Below are 16771 nucleotides of genomic sequence, written 5' to 3'. Positions count from 1 at the left end.
CTGTCATCTTCTTCTTGGTGGTTTACACCAGTGGCAATGTCCGGTTGCTGATCATGTGACTTGTGTGATGTGAACAAAGTGTTTCCCATCACACATTTATTTGGGAGATAAACCAATTTTAATACGGCCGAAAACCCCCATCATCCTATTGCCACAACTTTTTATCAGAAAATGAGATGAATTTGTTTTCAAAATGTCAAATTGCGGTCAATGACAATGTGAGTCTGTGTTTGGTGATTTTTTTATTGAATTTTGTGTGCATAAATTATTTGTCTTCAACCGTCCACACAGCCCATGAGAAAAAGTTTTTGTTTTTTTCCTTTTTTTCATAAATGTTATAGATCATCAAACTAACTTTGATACACTACAAAAATGTACCTGAGTAAATTAAATTTCAGTTTTTAAAAAAGGTTCAGCTGAACTTTGCATCAGGTAAAAAAGTTTCTTCCCACAAGTTTCACTGCAACAGCTGGGGGGGAGCTCTATGTTGTGGAAGAATGTTGGTCCAAAATGTCTTACTTCAGACGCAAAAAAAATGAATGAACTGGGTGATTAATAAGCTAATCAGTGATTTAACAAGTGGAGACACTTTATGTTTCCATAGAACTCAGTTTGTTTGGATGACCTTTACTGTAAAATTCTCATTTGACAACTACATTTGAAATTACTCAAGTTATCTTTATCTGATTATCTGATATTTAATTTTCCTAATGATCTGAAACATTTAGGTGTGAAAATGTGGCCACACAACAGCATGTGCTGTACACTAAGCAGTCCACAGCAAAAAAAAAAATTGTGCAGTGGATTTCCGTGCAATAGTCCGGAAAAGTGGGCTACATGGTGGTCAGGCAGGGAGGAATTTATGACCCTCAAGGTTGAGGAGAGCGATAACGCTTTGGAAGGGAAAATTGAGTGGAAACTGAGTGTGTGTTGTGTGTGGCGTACGCATGACGATGTCCTGCCACTGGCTTGTACAGGCGACACAGCACATGTATGTTTCCGCTGAGCTGACGTTAGGTGATAACGTCCACACAGACACATTCAGTGTGAGGAAAAAGTGGAAATGAAAGCAGGTCAGCTTATGCTCAATGTTCTGGACTGAATGGACTTTATGCAGTGTGAAATGACGGCGCGGGCTAAGCAACACTTCCTCACTCTGCTCTGCTGAAATAGTGACAGTAATTGTGAGAAGGGCTGTTTATATAGGTCACACTTTTTGCTGACTGATGTTTTATACCAAACATGTTAGCGATATGCTGCATATTTGCTGATTTAAAGTGTTTTTCCCCCATTTGAGGCTTCCCTAAGTGTGACCTGCCTGCATCATTAATGTTTTTGCTGTCCAGGCAAATCAAAGCTGAATGTATTAATTCACTGCCTTCTTTCAACTTTGATGATGGGAAAGGAATGTGCAGCCAGACAGGAAATTAATTTGCAGATGAAAGAAGGCCATGTTGAACAAAGTGATTCAATCATGAATGAACTGTCGATAATTATGAAGTTGCTTAAATATGTATATCAATAAAACCTCTGCTCTTTTTAGAAAACACTATTGACCAAGACAGAGACTGGAGACTCTCTGGTAAAGAACTTGACTTCTTCTCTGTTTCAATAGGAAACTTTTCATCAGAGTGAACAGAAGTGACATGTGGGGTACCACAAGGTTCCATCCTGGAGTTTAATAGCTGCTTGATTCTGATAGTTCACATTGTGAGAAGTAATGAGATAAGTTACCATAGCTACACAGTTGACACAGCGCTCTATGTTTTGTCACCAGGTGACTGAACCCATCCAATCACTGAACAGACGCTTAGAACAAATCAGTAACTTTCTTCAGCTAAACAGAAACTAACCTGAAGTTATTATCTTTGGACTTAAAGAGGAATGATCTAGAATTATAGATCTAGAGTCAACACACAGCTTCAGTTATTACAGACATAAACTAGAGTTCTGGGCTGAAATCTGGGTGTAGTGATGAACTCTGAGCTGAACATTCAGAGCCACATAAAGACAGTTACAATGTCGGCCTTCAATAACCTGCAGAACATTTCCAGGATTAGAGGACTAATGTCTCAGCAAGATCTAAAGAAACTCCTCCATGTGTTTATCAGTGATCACATTGATTACTGAAACAGTGTCTCACATGTCTGTCTAAATAAAATCAAATCAAGTGCAGCTGATCCAAAACGCTGCTGCTGGTGTTCTGACTAAAACCAGGAAACTAGAGCACATCACCAGTTTTAAAGTCTTTCTACTGAGATAATAGACTTTAAAATACTGTTGACAGTCTATAAATCACTGAATGGCCTGGCACCAGGATACAGTAATGATCTGCTGTTGCATCAACCTTCCAGACCTCTCAGATTCTATTTTAATGAAATGTTGATTAAAACCCCAGCTGTTTAGAGCTGCTTTTGATCAGTAGTATATAGATCATCTATCAATATATTTGATGTGTATTTGTTTGATGATGACACTTGACAAAATGTAATGTTTGTTGCTGGTTTCAGAATTGGTTACTGCATTATGTCCTCATGCTGCGAAGCATTTTGAACCGCCCTGTTGCTGAAACGTGCTATTCTAATAAACTTAACTTGCTATTCTAATAAACTTAACTCGTAGGAGTCACTTCTTGATTGACGGCTTATGTTCAGTTTTTTGTCAAAAGTGAGCAAACCTCATAAATATTTATTTTATTTATTTTTTATACTCCAGGAAAGCTTTCGGTCACGCATCAGCCAACTCTGCAGCAGACAGAAATCTGTTGATGTCATCTCTGGCTGTCAGCAGTAGAAACAGCATCTGGTTTAAACACAGTAACTTTCAGCCAAGGCCATAGATTCAGCAACTAATTGATTTACCAGCAAGTCCTGCTTTGTGGTGCAGTCATATTTAAATTATTAAAGTAGCTTAATTGTCTCTAAAAAGCTGCAGGAAAGCTGCCTGTAGGACAGGAGCGAGGATGTAGACACCCTGAGGTGTTGAACGATCTCTAAATGTTCTAGGATAATTTACACACTGTTCATTCTGAATTGGGTTGGATATAAAACTAGTAGAAATAAAAGAGAAATGGATGTTTGGTTGCTTCTTCTTTTGCTGTTGCAATGTTCCTCAGCAGTACATCTCATACTCTAAGAGACTCAAACCCAAACACTCCAACTGTAAAAGATTAACTGTACAGCTGGAGGAAACCTTTCTACAACAAAGAGGTCATTGGCTAACATCCATTGTTTAAGTCTGTTCTGTCCATTAAACAGTCACATCCAATAAATTAGAATATGCATCCATATGCAGATCGCTTGTCAGATTAAAAGTTTGGAAATAATATCACTGAAGCAGGTAATTAATAAACTTTACATGTAGCCCATGGAAGTTAGATTTTATTGGTTTGGTGTAATATTCTCATCTTCCATCCATCCATCCATTATCTTTACACCCTTCTTCCCTAATGGGGTCGGGAGGGTTGCTGGTGTCCATCTCCAGCTGCGTCCCGGGCGAGAGGCGGGGTTCACCCTGGACAGGTCGCCAGTCTGTCACAGGGCAACACAAAGACATACAAGACAAACAACACACACACTCACACCTAAGGAGAATTTTTTAGAGAAACCAATTAACCTGACAGTCATGTTTTTGGACTGTGGGAGGAAGCCGGAGAACCCGGAGAGAACCCACGCATGCACAGGGAGAACATGCAAACGGGGAAAGATCCCCGGCCGGGAATCGAACCCAGGACCTTCTTGCTGCAAGGCAACAGCTCTACCAACTGCGCCACTGTGCAGCCCTATTCTCATCTTAAATGTCATATTTTCATTAGTCATAAACAACAGAAAAAAAGGTTTCACACACCCATCCATCCATTTTCTGTTCACTCTTGTCCCTAACGGGGTCAGGAGGGTTGCTGGTGTCTATCTTCAGCTAACATTCCGGGTGAGAGGCAGGGTTCACCCTGGACAGGTCAGTCGGTCGCAGGGCAACACAGAAAACAGACAGGACACACAACCATGTGTAACCTCGCTAACTATGTTACACATGCACACACACTCACACCTAGGGAGGATTTAGAGAGATCAATTAACCTGACAGTCATGTTTTTGGACTGTGGGAGGAAGTCAAAGTATCCAGAGAGAACCCACCATGCACAGGGAGAAAAACTCCAGGCAGAAAGACCCCGGGCCGGGAATCGAACCCAGGACCTTCTTACTGCAAGGCAACAGCTCTACCAACTGCACCACAACTGCTCCACTGTGCAGCCCCTTTTGCACACCCACTTGTGTGTCATTAATTTATTTAAAGTGTTATTCTTTTCTGAAATAAATTGACTTTTCCATTCTCTTCTAATTTAAGAAAATGCTCTGCATACATGGATGCATGATTCTGTCACACAAAACAAGGCAGCAGAATTATTATTATCATTTTTTTTTTTACATAACTTTGAGTGGTGAAAACGTTCCGTTTTGTATTTTAATATATTCTAGTGGTTATTAGGTTATGTGGAACAGTTTTAATTTTTCTGAATAAATCTCACATGAAACATAATTGAAGATGGAACACAGACAGTGATGGTCTTCAGTGTCCAGAACTGCAGATTTGTGTGTAATAGGTTACTGATTAATACTTGGGTTAATCTGACTCACTTACAGCTGGTGGAAACAATTTCTTGCTGCACAATAAATTGTCCCAGAAAATAAATGATAATATTGTTGAATTGAGGCCATTTTCATATCACATTAATGCAAGGTTGCCAGTAAACTTAAATTTTATATATATATATAAACACTTAAGAATAAAAGCAGATGTTTTGATTAAAATAAAAATATACCAAAAAAAAGTCAAAATACATAAACAAATAATGAAGAAAGCAGAACCAAACACAACTTGAACCATAAATGAAATAAATTGTGAATTCTCTGTGAATAAAATTGCTCTTTAAAATATTATTAAATTAAATTCATTTTGAATGTAAATGAACATAAACGAGCCGATCCAATATTATTGTTTGTATCAGTCTTGATATTCAAAAAGAAATCTATATCAGCCATCAGTGACAATGTGCCCAATCCATAAGAACCAATCTATCCAGTCTAATTCTACGCTTTGTGCTCTGAACGACGTGATGTTTTATTATTTATTTTACATTATATCCTAATTGCCCTTTCTGAACGTGGGCTCCATTAATTAACAGGATGAACATCACTAACATTGTTTTTTTTCTCTTTTTTTTTTTTTTAAGAATCAAAGTTTTATGTGGGGTAAATTGATTTGGAGTGAGAGCCCAGAGGGAATGGACCAGACCCAGTTCTGAGCTCCAGCAGGCAGAAACAAAGAGTCGGAGAGAATCTGGTCTTCTTCTTATATCAATCTACTTCTGAGCCATTACTGGAGAACTGAGTACATTAATAATAAACACCGCTTCATCTTCTGCACTGCTTTCCTTTCGTTCCATTTCTCCTCCCTCCCTTCCCCCCTTCGCTACGCTTCACATCTCATTCTGATCAATGTCTTCTCCAGAGAACCTGGCTGAATTCAGATGAAATGCTCTGTGCTCTCCTCACAAATCACACCTGAAAGTTTCTACCTCTGTGCTCTCCCATCCTTCTCTTCCTCAGTCCGGGCTTGTCTCTCCACGCCACTCTCCTCCTCAATTTTTATCCACACACGTTTTTCCCCGGCTGCAGCTCCACTCTTTCTGTCATCCTTGAAGATAGCCATATGAAACGGGAGGAAAGGCTGAAAGGCTGAGGGCTGACTGTGGTTATTCACCTGAACTGAGCGCAATCATAACCGGGTTTGACTGTTTCTACCCCCTAACAGACATGCAAATGCAAACAGAGTGTGGCTCATCAGCCCATCCCAGGACACCAGCTCCGCCTGCGTGTCTCTGGGCGGTGGAACGGAGACAATGCAGCCTGGGAGGATGACCTCCTGAAGGCTCATGCTCGCAGAAGTCAGGCGATTCCTCAGACTTCTGAAACAAGAAATTCCATCTGACAGACCTCGCTTTGTATGGATATTTCATTTAAAGTAACCTTAACCTGAAAATTTCAACACTAAAAGTGGAGGAAACAGCTATAAAAGCTTCATAAAGTCATTGATGGCGAGGAATAAAGTTTGACTCAATCCCACTTCCAGTGTCTAAAACTATACACAAGCAGATCAGAGTCAAGTAATTTAGTCATTGACTAATCATTAACTGCTCAAAAAAAATCTATTTGTTGAAATAACAGTGCAATAATTAAGCCAAAGGTTTAAATATATACACAAATACGGGAACGGTCAGTGTTATGAACTCGACATACAGAGAGCAACGAATGACAGCACAATGAGAACGTCCTGACAGCAGACAGTAACAGAAGTCTCGTAGGAAATGAATGAAGAGGGACATGAATTAACATTTAAAACAAAATGACTTCCTTTAAACCTTCCTGAACAGAATAAAACCTGGAAAACTGAGACTCTTCAGACATCTTGGGTTGGAGATAATAAAACAGTTCTTTTTCAAAATGTGAATACAGTTGTGGTTTTCGGTATGGACAGTTGCCCAGGGTGGCACCGGTAAGGGGGCATTCAAGAGCTAGAAAGACATAAAATATATTTGTCCTCCGAAAATGTTTGCTACTACTTGTATGAATGTGTAGTGGAGGAGGTTTCCACTATAAAACCTGATTTCTGATACAAAGGGGAAAGAAAAGATTTGGGTTTACGATGAATAACAACCATTTCCTGCAAAACAGACAACTTCATTTGATTGATTTTAGTTTTTTCTCTTCAATTTCTTTTTGACTCAACCATTTTGACAAAAACATGGTGGAGCTTCAGATTACCATGGATAGATGTTATGTTAATGAACACTGAAATTGTACATATTAATACAACAAACACAAATAAGTTGCCAACGGTGATCCAAAGGATTCCATGATTTTACAAGGCATCTCTCCACTGAACAGGTTTTTACACCAGGGCTGCTTTGAAATTGTTTTCTTTTGGAAAAAAATATATTTTAGTGTTTATTTATGGGCACAGCTTTTTAGTTTCACTTCAATCTTTGAGGCTCACCGTTCACTTTAAATCATTTTTGGTCCAGTTTCTAGTGCAAATGTCTTACTATTAGTTCCACTAGCAGATTATTTTGCTTGTAACAAAACATTTTTTCTATAAGTGAAATAATATGACATTAGTGAAACTAGTATTCTTTAATCAATGTTAAGGAATTATTGACTTAAACCAAGGGCATACATCTTATTTTGACTTATTTCAAACCTACCAAAATATTTACACTAGAAATGTGACCTAAAATACCAAGTAATATTTGTGTTTTTGCAGTGCAGCAGTGGAGCCTGAATGATGAAGCTGGAGCTTAAGATGCTACACTGCCACAGTCAAATGATTAAGGAGACAGAAAACCTCATACCCATTCTCTCCATGAACTATTAAATAGAACCCACATAGAACGGCGTACAGTTTTTAACTAATAACGTGTTAAAATTAATTGCATTCTCTCTGTAGATGCTTTTGAAATCAATATTTAAGTTCACATGCTCTCTTCTATGGCTAGCAGATCTGCACAATCTATTAGATGTTAATGTTAACAGCTCTTTATAAAGTTCAGGATGCGTGTCGGCACGGTAACCAGTCTGTCCAACTCAGAGAAAAGTTATCCCAGGCCTTCTTTCCGGGGTGCAGCAGGTCAGGTGGATGCAGCCTGTGCGTGGCTAGCAGCAGATCTGGGTCATCACTCAGGTTCAAACGGTCTCAGACGAAACCCTCAGGGAGAATTACCTGCTGCTGCTGCTGCTGCCTGAAAGGGCTGTTCTCACCGCGCTGCCATTCTCAGACGGGGATGCACATTGTACGCCAGCACTGACCGTTGTGCACTTTTGTAGTCATGCTGCGTTATGCTCCTAAAACTGTTTCCTTTGCTTCCCAGTTGTGCACTGACACGCACTTGAAAAAAAAATTTGACCTATTACAGTGTGGTTCTCAATCAGGTGAAACGACGGGACGCTCTAATCCTGTTTACACCGTCGTCTTGTTTACATATTCCCTGACAGTCGAGTGTGGAGCTATACTGTAATCAGTCTGATTATCCTTCCTACTGGAAACGAAAGTCAGAGGAAATATGGATCTGTACGGGAAAGAAATGAAGTGAAAGGCTACATGTTTCACAATTTATCTACTGCTAAGCCCTGAACACCCACTATGTTTTCTTGTTTATGTTTTCTTGTCTAGTTTTAGAAGAAAACAGCATACGGACAAAAATCAGTGTTTCATTATATAATATAGATGTTTATATTGGGCTGCACAGTGGTAGAGCTGTTGCCTTGCAGCAAGAAGGTCTTGAGTTCGATTCCCGGCCTGGGGTCTTTCTGCATGGAGTTTGCATGTTCTGCCTGTGCACGGTGGGTTCTCTCCAGACCCCACCTCTCTCCCGGAACATTAGCTGTAGATAGATACCAGCAGCCCTCCTGACCCCATTAGGGACAAGGGTGTTAGAAAATGGATGAATGTTTATTTATGCACAAAATCCGCCAACAGAGGCACTTTGCTTTTCAAACTTTTTATAGTTTATTTGTTACGTTTTTAATTATTGTTAAATACAGTTTTTGTCCAAATTTCTAAAGTGAGAAGTGCGTACATGAGCATGATTGATCCTGTAAGACCCTCCTCCTGCCTCTAATTGGTTGTTTCTGATCGGGAGCTTTGTACATCTGAAGGTGGCTGTTGGACCATAAGGAGGAGTCAGAGGAGATAGATTTTTTCACAGATTATCTGTCTCATGTTCTATTGTCAGGACAAATAAATATGTAAAAAAAAAAAAAAAATATATATATATATATATATATATATATATATATATATATATATATATTTTTTTTTTTTTTTTCATAAGTCTTACCTACTGCAGCTTTGAAGGAACTACTGAAACAGCAAAACTTACTGGAACTTACTTAATGCAACCGAGGGCAACAATCACAATGAGCAATAGATGAAGAATCCTCCAAAAAATATGCTCTCTTTAAAATGAAGCAGACAAAACCTACCATTACTGACACCTGTTGGAGGGGAGGGTGAAACTGTCAACCAGAATCAACAAGTTACAAATGGAGACACATTTACCTGAACCCAAACTTCAAATAATTATTCCTGTATGAATGTTTTCTTTTTCCTTTCATTTAAATGAAGTGATCCTTTTTATCTTCCGATTGCTCAACATATAAACCTTTTACTGCATTACACTGACATAAGGTCCACCCAAACTTAAAGTCAGTATGTGTACCATGTGTAAGTCAGCATGTTATTAGGTTAGGGAAACTGAGGTCATGACCTTTGTCAATATGGTAAGAGACACTTTGACACTTGAAGTGGTCGGAAATCAAACCAGCAACCTCTATGGCTGCTGCACAAACACTTTGCCAGCTGAACCGCAGCGCCCTGCAGGTAGAACCGCAGCTCCAAACAGACGTCAGCTCAAACTGAGAGCACAGCCCTGCTTTTAAGGCTCGGTCGCACCGACACCCACAGGTGGAAAGTGCACTTACTCAGTGCAGTTGACTAGATTATGTGAGTGCCACTCAGGAGGCAGAGCCGTCAGTCCAGTGAGAACAGAGACCCCGACAAAACAATCAAGCTGACAAGACTTTATTGTGTTTACCCGGACTGTCGGCATGGATGAAAGCCTGAGAGACGTGCAAAGTGACCTACCTTTTGTTTGTGGGCGGCTAGGTAGCCGTGCATTTTCTCCGGCTGCAGGAAGGAGGGGCCGGCGCTCACAGCAAAGCGGACGTCCAGCATTCGCTCCTTCACGTCCATGAGGCTGAAGATGTTAACTTCCCCCGGTGGGACGGAGAGCATCTCCGACAGGAAGTCCACCAGCAGCTCGTAGCGGCTGCGCTGCTTCCCTCGGAGCTCCATGAACTCCTTGGCAGTGATGTCTGTAGAAAGCAGAAAGGACCAATGCATTTCTGGTCTCCAGTATTTTTACACCTATTTTGTGTCATAGTAGTTTTTGTAACAAAAGTATTTTTGTTACAAAAACATTGGTATTTTATTAGCATTATATAAGGTAGACCATTACTAAGTAGTGGTAGTATCGGCAGTAAAATGGACAAAAGTAGAAAATGTAGTCAAGATTATTAACTAATCAAATTCTAAAAAAATGTTTGTTGTGCATATGTATTCGACCCACCTCAGTGAGTTCTATGTAGAACCATCGTTTTGTAGCCTGGTTAAAAGCAGCTCTTTGTTCTACGCTGTGATTCATTCAGAGGTTCCTGGAGGTGTGGACTCTGTTGAAGTTTTAATTATTACCCAATTGCTGATGTTTTCCCATGATGTATGTAATATACCAGTTCCATGTTATGAAGCTTACCAGAAATTGCCTGCAATGTAAACAACCATCCTCCATTGTGAACGAGGCTGTTAATGTTAACTCAATATCTGGAGACGTGGCCGACACAGACTGAACGGCTTCATTCACTTCCTCCACTGCCATTGCTAAAACTACAACATTTGTAATAATAATAATAATAATAATAATAATAAAGTATTGTAATTGTAACATTCTTTACATTTTGAAATATAAAAGGGTTACAAAGGTCTAAAAACAAAACAAGAAATTTCAATAAAAATAACCAAAATGTTCAAAATGTTCTGAGGGTATCTGGTATCCACCCTGATACCCTCAGAGTATCAGGGTGGATATTTATAGAATGTCTGAAGAATCTCAATCCTTGAAGAATCTAAATTAATGAGTTACAACAACATTTAATTTCCCTTTGGGATTAATAAAATATATTTGAATTTGAATTGTATAGACCCAAAATGGGAGACTACTACCTGGTGTTCTACCAGAGAACCCCAGTTCAGAAAATCCATGATGATATCGATCAGCATAAATATTAATTTCTTTTGGTTAATTTTACCCATGATGCTCTGGGTTGTAGTCCACTTCCTCCTTTTGAGCTGTGTCTGGTCTGCTTGCTGTTCATTTAGACATTCAAACTGCACCAGAGTTCACTTGCACCAAACTGAGTCAGAGGTTTTTAGGCAAACCAGAGTTTGTCCTTTTGGTCCCAATCAGAGTTTGATGGCACATTTACACCTCTGCATTCCAACCAGACTTTCTAGACCAAAACTCTAGAGTTCTATTAAAGCGGACTAAACAGGGCTAGTGTGAATTCACTCTTAGCTCCACCTTCAAAGATGAAAAATAAAACGAAACCTCTCTAATTATCTATCTCCTACTTGTCGTTCCATATCATGCAAATGCTGCTGTTTACTCTCCAGCAGCAGGATCAGGTGTGTTGTAAATGAAAACGAGGACGGCAGGATGATTAGGTCAGCAAGAGAAAGGAGAGAGTCAGAGTCGGAACATTAGGAGACAATACTGGGAGCTCAGAACGGGCTCAGCGGATACAGCGAGAGGGATTGAGGCAAATGTCAGCTCCCATCAGTGGGTCCACAGGGAGAAACAAGGACATGGGCAGACAGAGACACAGTCAGGAGGGCTGGGGGAAGAAGGATTGTAACTCCTAATACAGAATGTCAGCCTTTGCACCTGGCTTTGATCCAACCTCACAACACACTCCTGCTTTCTCCTTCCCAGAGGCTTATTGGAGCCGCTGCAGAGTCTCTCTGCTGCCTGTGGGTTTAGCATTTACACATGCAGGTGGGGGGGAGTATCCTGTTCATCATTGTATACTGTTGTGAGGAGTAGAGTGATTAAACAGTGTGAAGCTTGGAAAGTTTATTAACTAAAAGTAGGAAACCCAGCAGAAGCGTTTAAAGCCTGGGATGACGGCCACAGCGTCACGTCTGCAGCATCTGTACATGCAACTCAAACAGGATGTGAAGCAACATCTAATATATGGGCTCATTCTACATAGATTACATCTTAATCAACATACTAACCACCAAATAGAACTTAAATGATTTCCAGACACCACAGCTGAATTCCTGCCCAATGAGAGATGTGCTTGCTCAGATAAAACTTCCAGCCCAACAGCTTCATTGTGTCTGCTTTTCCTCCCTGACCGTCTGAGGAGGAAAAGAAGCAAGAAAAATCTCACATCTTTATTCTAAACAGACTGTCACCAATAGCTGCTGGTTTTGCATGTTCACCTACAGCATCAGTTGTCAATATCAAGAGATCGACTGCAAATCCAGTGATACCGACGGAAAGGAGCTTCACAAAACAAAACGTGATAATTCCAACGTTAATGTTTGATGTTGCTGTGATGATGACGACTAGCTGCCTGTTTTTAGAACAATCAGATTCATGGCAGACCTGGTGTTTTACCTAGCCATGCACATTTTGGGTTTTAGTATCAGTTTGGTTCAGGGTAAAACAAGAAGACCTGCAGCAGTGTGACCTTCACAAGATTTACTCTGGAGTTATGTTTTTTTTAGTTCATGTTGTCCTGGAATGATGGCAGCATTAGTTCTGATTTGTTCTTATTTTTTAAAGATTTTTGTTCACATTTTATGGTTGAGGCGTCGCATGTTTGGATAGATTTTTTATTTTTTTTTCTGGTTTTGGATGCTGAGCAGATTTTTGCTCTTACTTTTTAACGTTTGGACGGTTATTATTTGTAACTGTGGCAACAGTTTTAACAACTGAGAGCAGCTGGTTAGCATCTCAACCAGCTGCTTTGACCCTAGATGGATGCTGAGCAGGGAGAGAAGGAGGATGCTCAAATAATCTCTTCCACCAATCACAATGCTCAAAGATAAACCGTGACACAAAATAGCTTCTTTTTCAAATTTGATTTACAGAAATTTTAGATTTTCAAATAAAAGAACAACTTTATTTTTGGTTTTAGGTTTCATACATTTTCTTCAATGGAACATCTAAAGTTTATAGAAAGGTACATTTAAAAAAAAAAAGTAGTGTGCAATCTGTTGACAAACAAGTGACTTCATAAAGAGGATTATTCCTCGTGTGATCTGCTTCTCACTGCACAGAAAACATCAAACATACTCACCTTATATGGACGTTTTCTGGATTTAAGTAAATGTTTCACCACACCAGCTTTTAAATCCAACTTACAACCATTTTCTTTAAGACAGAGATTCTTACAAACATTTACACATATGCTGACTGGAAAGTGTTTTTTATTTAGTTTTCTTCAGCTCTGCATCTGTGCCAATAGAAATCAAACTGCCATTCTGATGCTCTTTAGTCTGATGTTCAAATTTAGACATTTTTCTGAAGCTTCACTTTGTAAACTTAAGACCTTAATGACACATGGAAAAATCTACTAATAAGATATCCTAATAGCTCTCTAAATTATAAGTGACTTATGGAAAAACTTTACAAAAATAATTATGGAAGGTATTATGGAAGGTATTCCAGATATTTTAATCACTTCAGATGACTGAGGTCAAGATTTTTAAGACCCAACATAAACATAAACTCTCATACACAGAATAGACCTAATTATTTTTACACCAGGCAGATAAAGTTATCAATAAGGTAAAGATTAATTTTATTTATAGAGCATATTTTAAGCAACAAGGCAATACAAAATGCTTTATAGGAATTAAAAGAACATACAAACAAAATAACAAACCAAAGGAAAGAGCAAAAGAAGAAACATAATCTAATGTTGATCTAAAGTATGTAAGCCAGGTGCTCCTGTTCAGGGTTGCTGGATAAGTCTCCTCTCTTCTAATTCCATTTCTGGGTTGGAAAGACATGAGTTTAAAAAGTAGTCTAATAATGTTGAAGCAAAGTGAATCTCACTTATTATTCCAATACAGATTGATTTCCTTCTTTCTTTTAGTTGAAGTAATAATGAATTTACTCTGGAGGGTGCAGAGATGTGAAAACAGGCAAAAGAAGAATTTGATCGTCTCTTATTCTGTCCCAGAATAAGACTGAGCAGAAATCAACTTCACAAACTGCAGAGTGCGTAATATTATTGTCTCAGCCTGCTGTACGCACTGAATGAACCGTGTGATTTTATATGGGCTCGATTTGTGGGGCCTGGGCATCTCAAGGACTTTTAGTTTACTCTATTTTTACCTTTCTATCAATATTGGAAAAGCAAATAGAGACAGAGAGAGAGAAAAAGAGGATGAGAGAGACACAGAGAGAGAGAGAGAGCAAGAGGCTTAATCCCAGTCAGGCAGATTTAACTAGTGCTTTCTTTGAGCTTCCTTATTGCATTCCACATTTGTTCTTGAAATGGGATTTAGAATGTCAAGAAGGGTGTAAGTAATGCTATAAGTAGAATATTTCCATAATCCCCAGCACTGAAAATCAATGAGTGTTTACTCTAAAGCTCCACAAGGAAAAATAAAATCCTGGAAATGGCTACAGTTAAACATTATCCGTGCACGCACACACACACACACACACACCCCTATGCACACGAACGCAGGAAAAATAATAAATTCCGGAAGCTTTCTGTATCCCAGGATGCTTGAGGAGTCATTAAACCTACATTCTGCATTCAAAGGGCAAGTTTACCATTTTCCTGAAATGATTGCAGACTGAACTGGAGGTTAACAGGGTTTGAGCGACTCTACACAGCGTGAGCACACAGGTGTCTGACACCTGCGCTCTCTTTCATATAATCCATGCCGTTTGTTTACAACAGATGCCCTATTAAACAAAGAACATTAATAGTTGACTTCTTAAGGAAGTCAGGGAAAAGTTGCACATGAAAATCAAGTGCAGTTTGAAGGTTTTTTGTTTTGTATAAAAAAAAAAATCCCTTTTTACTTATTTACTGATGCATGTTGTTGCACATGGATTTCCCCCCCCCTTCATTTAAAGTGGCAGTATGTATAGGGTGACCAGATTTGGGTTTCTGAAAAGGAGGACACTTCTTTTTTTGTTGGGGGGGGGGGCTTAGAATCAGCGGACACACACGTGCTACCGATTTCTTTGCATACAAAGAAACCTGGAATGGAGTAGTGGAACGGAGTGGCAATGTAATCACAATGCACTGTAAGCTATGTAATGTGTTTTGAGGCAGTTGACCAAAATCCCGGACGATTTTTAGATTCCCCCCGGACATTTTTTTAGGTCTGAAAAGTAGGACATGTCCGGGAAAAAGAGGACGTCTGGTCACCCTAAGTATGTAGTGTTTACAAAAAACCCCGTTTTTTCACATATTTTATAAAACTGTCACCAAACTGTGAAAGTCACAAGACGGATAATCTGTGAAAAAAATCTATTTGTTCACTTATTTGCTTTGACATGATTAACATGTTATTAACTTTGTGTTCTAGTTTGCTATTTAAAAGTAGATCAACTTCTATATGTGTCCACACAAATGAACCTCCATGCAGCCATGTTTAATTCATAACAGGAAGTGATGGTTGCCCTGAATGATTCTGATTGGCTGACATGTTCTAGCTTTGCACTACACTGCCCCCTGTGGGTCTGGCATGCTTAAAGCAACGCTTGAGGACGGATTTTTGCGGGTTCATATGGATGAAAACTTTTCTGAAACAGATTCTGTGTGCACAAAATATTTTCAACGATATGGCAGACATATTCAGTTTTATAAAGACTGGGGTACATAAGAGTCCTAAATGTGTGAACCTGCTTTTCCCCTTGCTGCCTCGGGTTTTTGAGAGCATGATTTAAGCTCTTCCTCTTGTTTTTAGAACACAAAGAAATCCTTTTATCTGCTACTGTGAGGCCTCTGCTCCGCTCTCGTTTTCCCAGAGCATCATCCGCCCCTCACCGTCTCCTTCTCCATAACGCTATCTCTGAAATCATAAAAATCCTTCAGCCACGTCCTATTCCTCTAAAGCAAATTTAATTCCGAGCAGAGTGAGCCGCACCGTACATCAGGTAATGATGGATGCCGCTCGTCATGTGAAGGAAATGTGCAAGCTGAGCAAATCCACAACTAATTATTTCGCAAGCATAAGTAATGAAAAGAGGCTTTTCTGACAGCAGCAGAGATCCCATGAGTCAGGAGAGAGGAATTAATAATGGGAGAGGGGGAAAAGAAATCCTTAGATGTACTTTGAAACACTGCAAACGAGAAAAGTAAACAACAATTAGCAGTGTTCTGAAACCTGAGGAGTGTGCAAATAATGAGAAAATTCAACACTTTCTTTTTTTTTCCAAATGTGTAGTGTAGTAAGTCCAGTAGTACCTGTTGCTGATATGCTAATGAGTTTAGAGTGGAGCTTAACAGTGAAAAATATGTGGATTTCAAAAAGTGAGAAAGCAAACAGGGCGTCTGGAAAGTATCGACGTCGCTTCAATTTCCCCAGTATTCCTTATGGTGCAGCCTTAATCCAAATTGAGTTACATAAATCTCTTTCCTCAGAATTCAACATTAAGGGAGCATTTTACATATTCTGTTCTCTTTACAATGATAACCCAAAATAGAAGTCGTCACAGTTACGTGTCTTCAGAAGTAACCCGCTTTGTCAAGAGTTTGATCCTTTGTGGTGTAAATCCAATGGTGAACATCAGCGAACAAAGAGCATCATAAAAACCAAATAACACGGCCGACAGGCAATAGTTTAAAGCAGAGTCAGGCTATAACACCACACCCCAAGGTCTGACCATCTCATGTAGCAGTGTTCAGTCCTCCACCTGAAAATACAGGAGAATACGGCATCGTTGTAAACCTACCAAGACATGGCAGGTTGGCTGAAAGGTCGGCCCATCAGAGTCTCGATCAGAGAAACAGCTCAGAACATAAACCCGACCTCCCACTCCGGCTTCAACAAAACAATCTGTTAACAGTACAAATACTGACTGTGGTCTTCAAAAATATTCCAAAAGTGAGAAAAAAAA

General features: G+C 39.4%; 1 protein-coding gene across 1 annotated transcript in view; it reads right to left on the bottom strand.

The window, feature by feature from the left end:
* The window catches only part of si:ch211-186j3.6 (neural-cadherin), a 300924-nt gene that overhangs the window by 98889 nt on the left and 185264 nt on the right, over positions 1 to 16771 (bottom strand). Inside the window, 1 exon segment of the mRNA XM_044098247.1 lies at positions 9700 to 9929. Coding sequence (XP_043954182.1) covers positions 9700 to 9929 — 230 coding nt within the window.

This window comes from Gambusia affinis, linkage group LG02 (assembly GCF_019740435.1).
Source record: "Gambusia affinis linkage group LG02, SWU_Gaff_1.0, whole genome shotgun sequence".
Classification (NCBI taxonomy): Eukaryota; Metazoa; Chordata; class Actinopteri; order Cyprinodontiformes; family Poeciliidae; genus Gambusia; species Gambusia affinis.
Note: the sequence above shows the minus strand (reverse complement) of the source record. Positions and strands in the feature narration are given on the sequence as shown.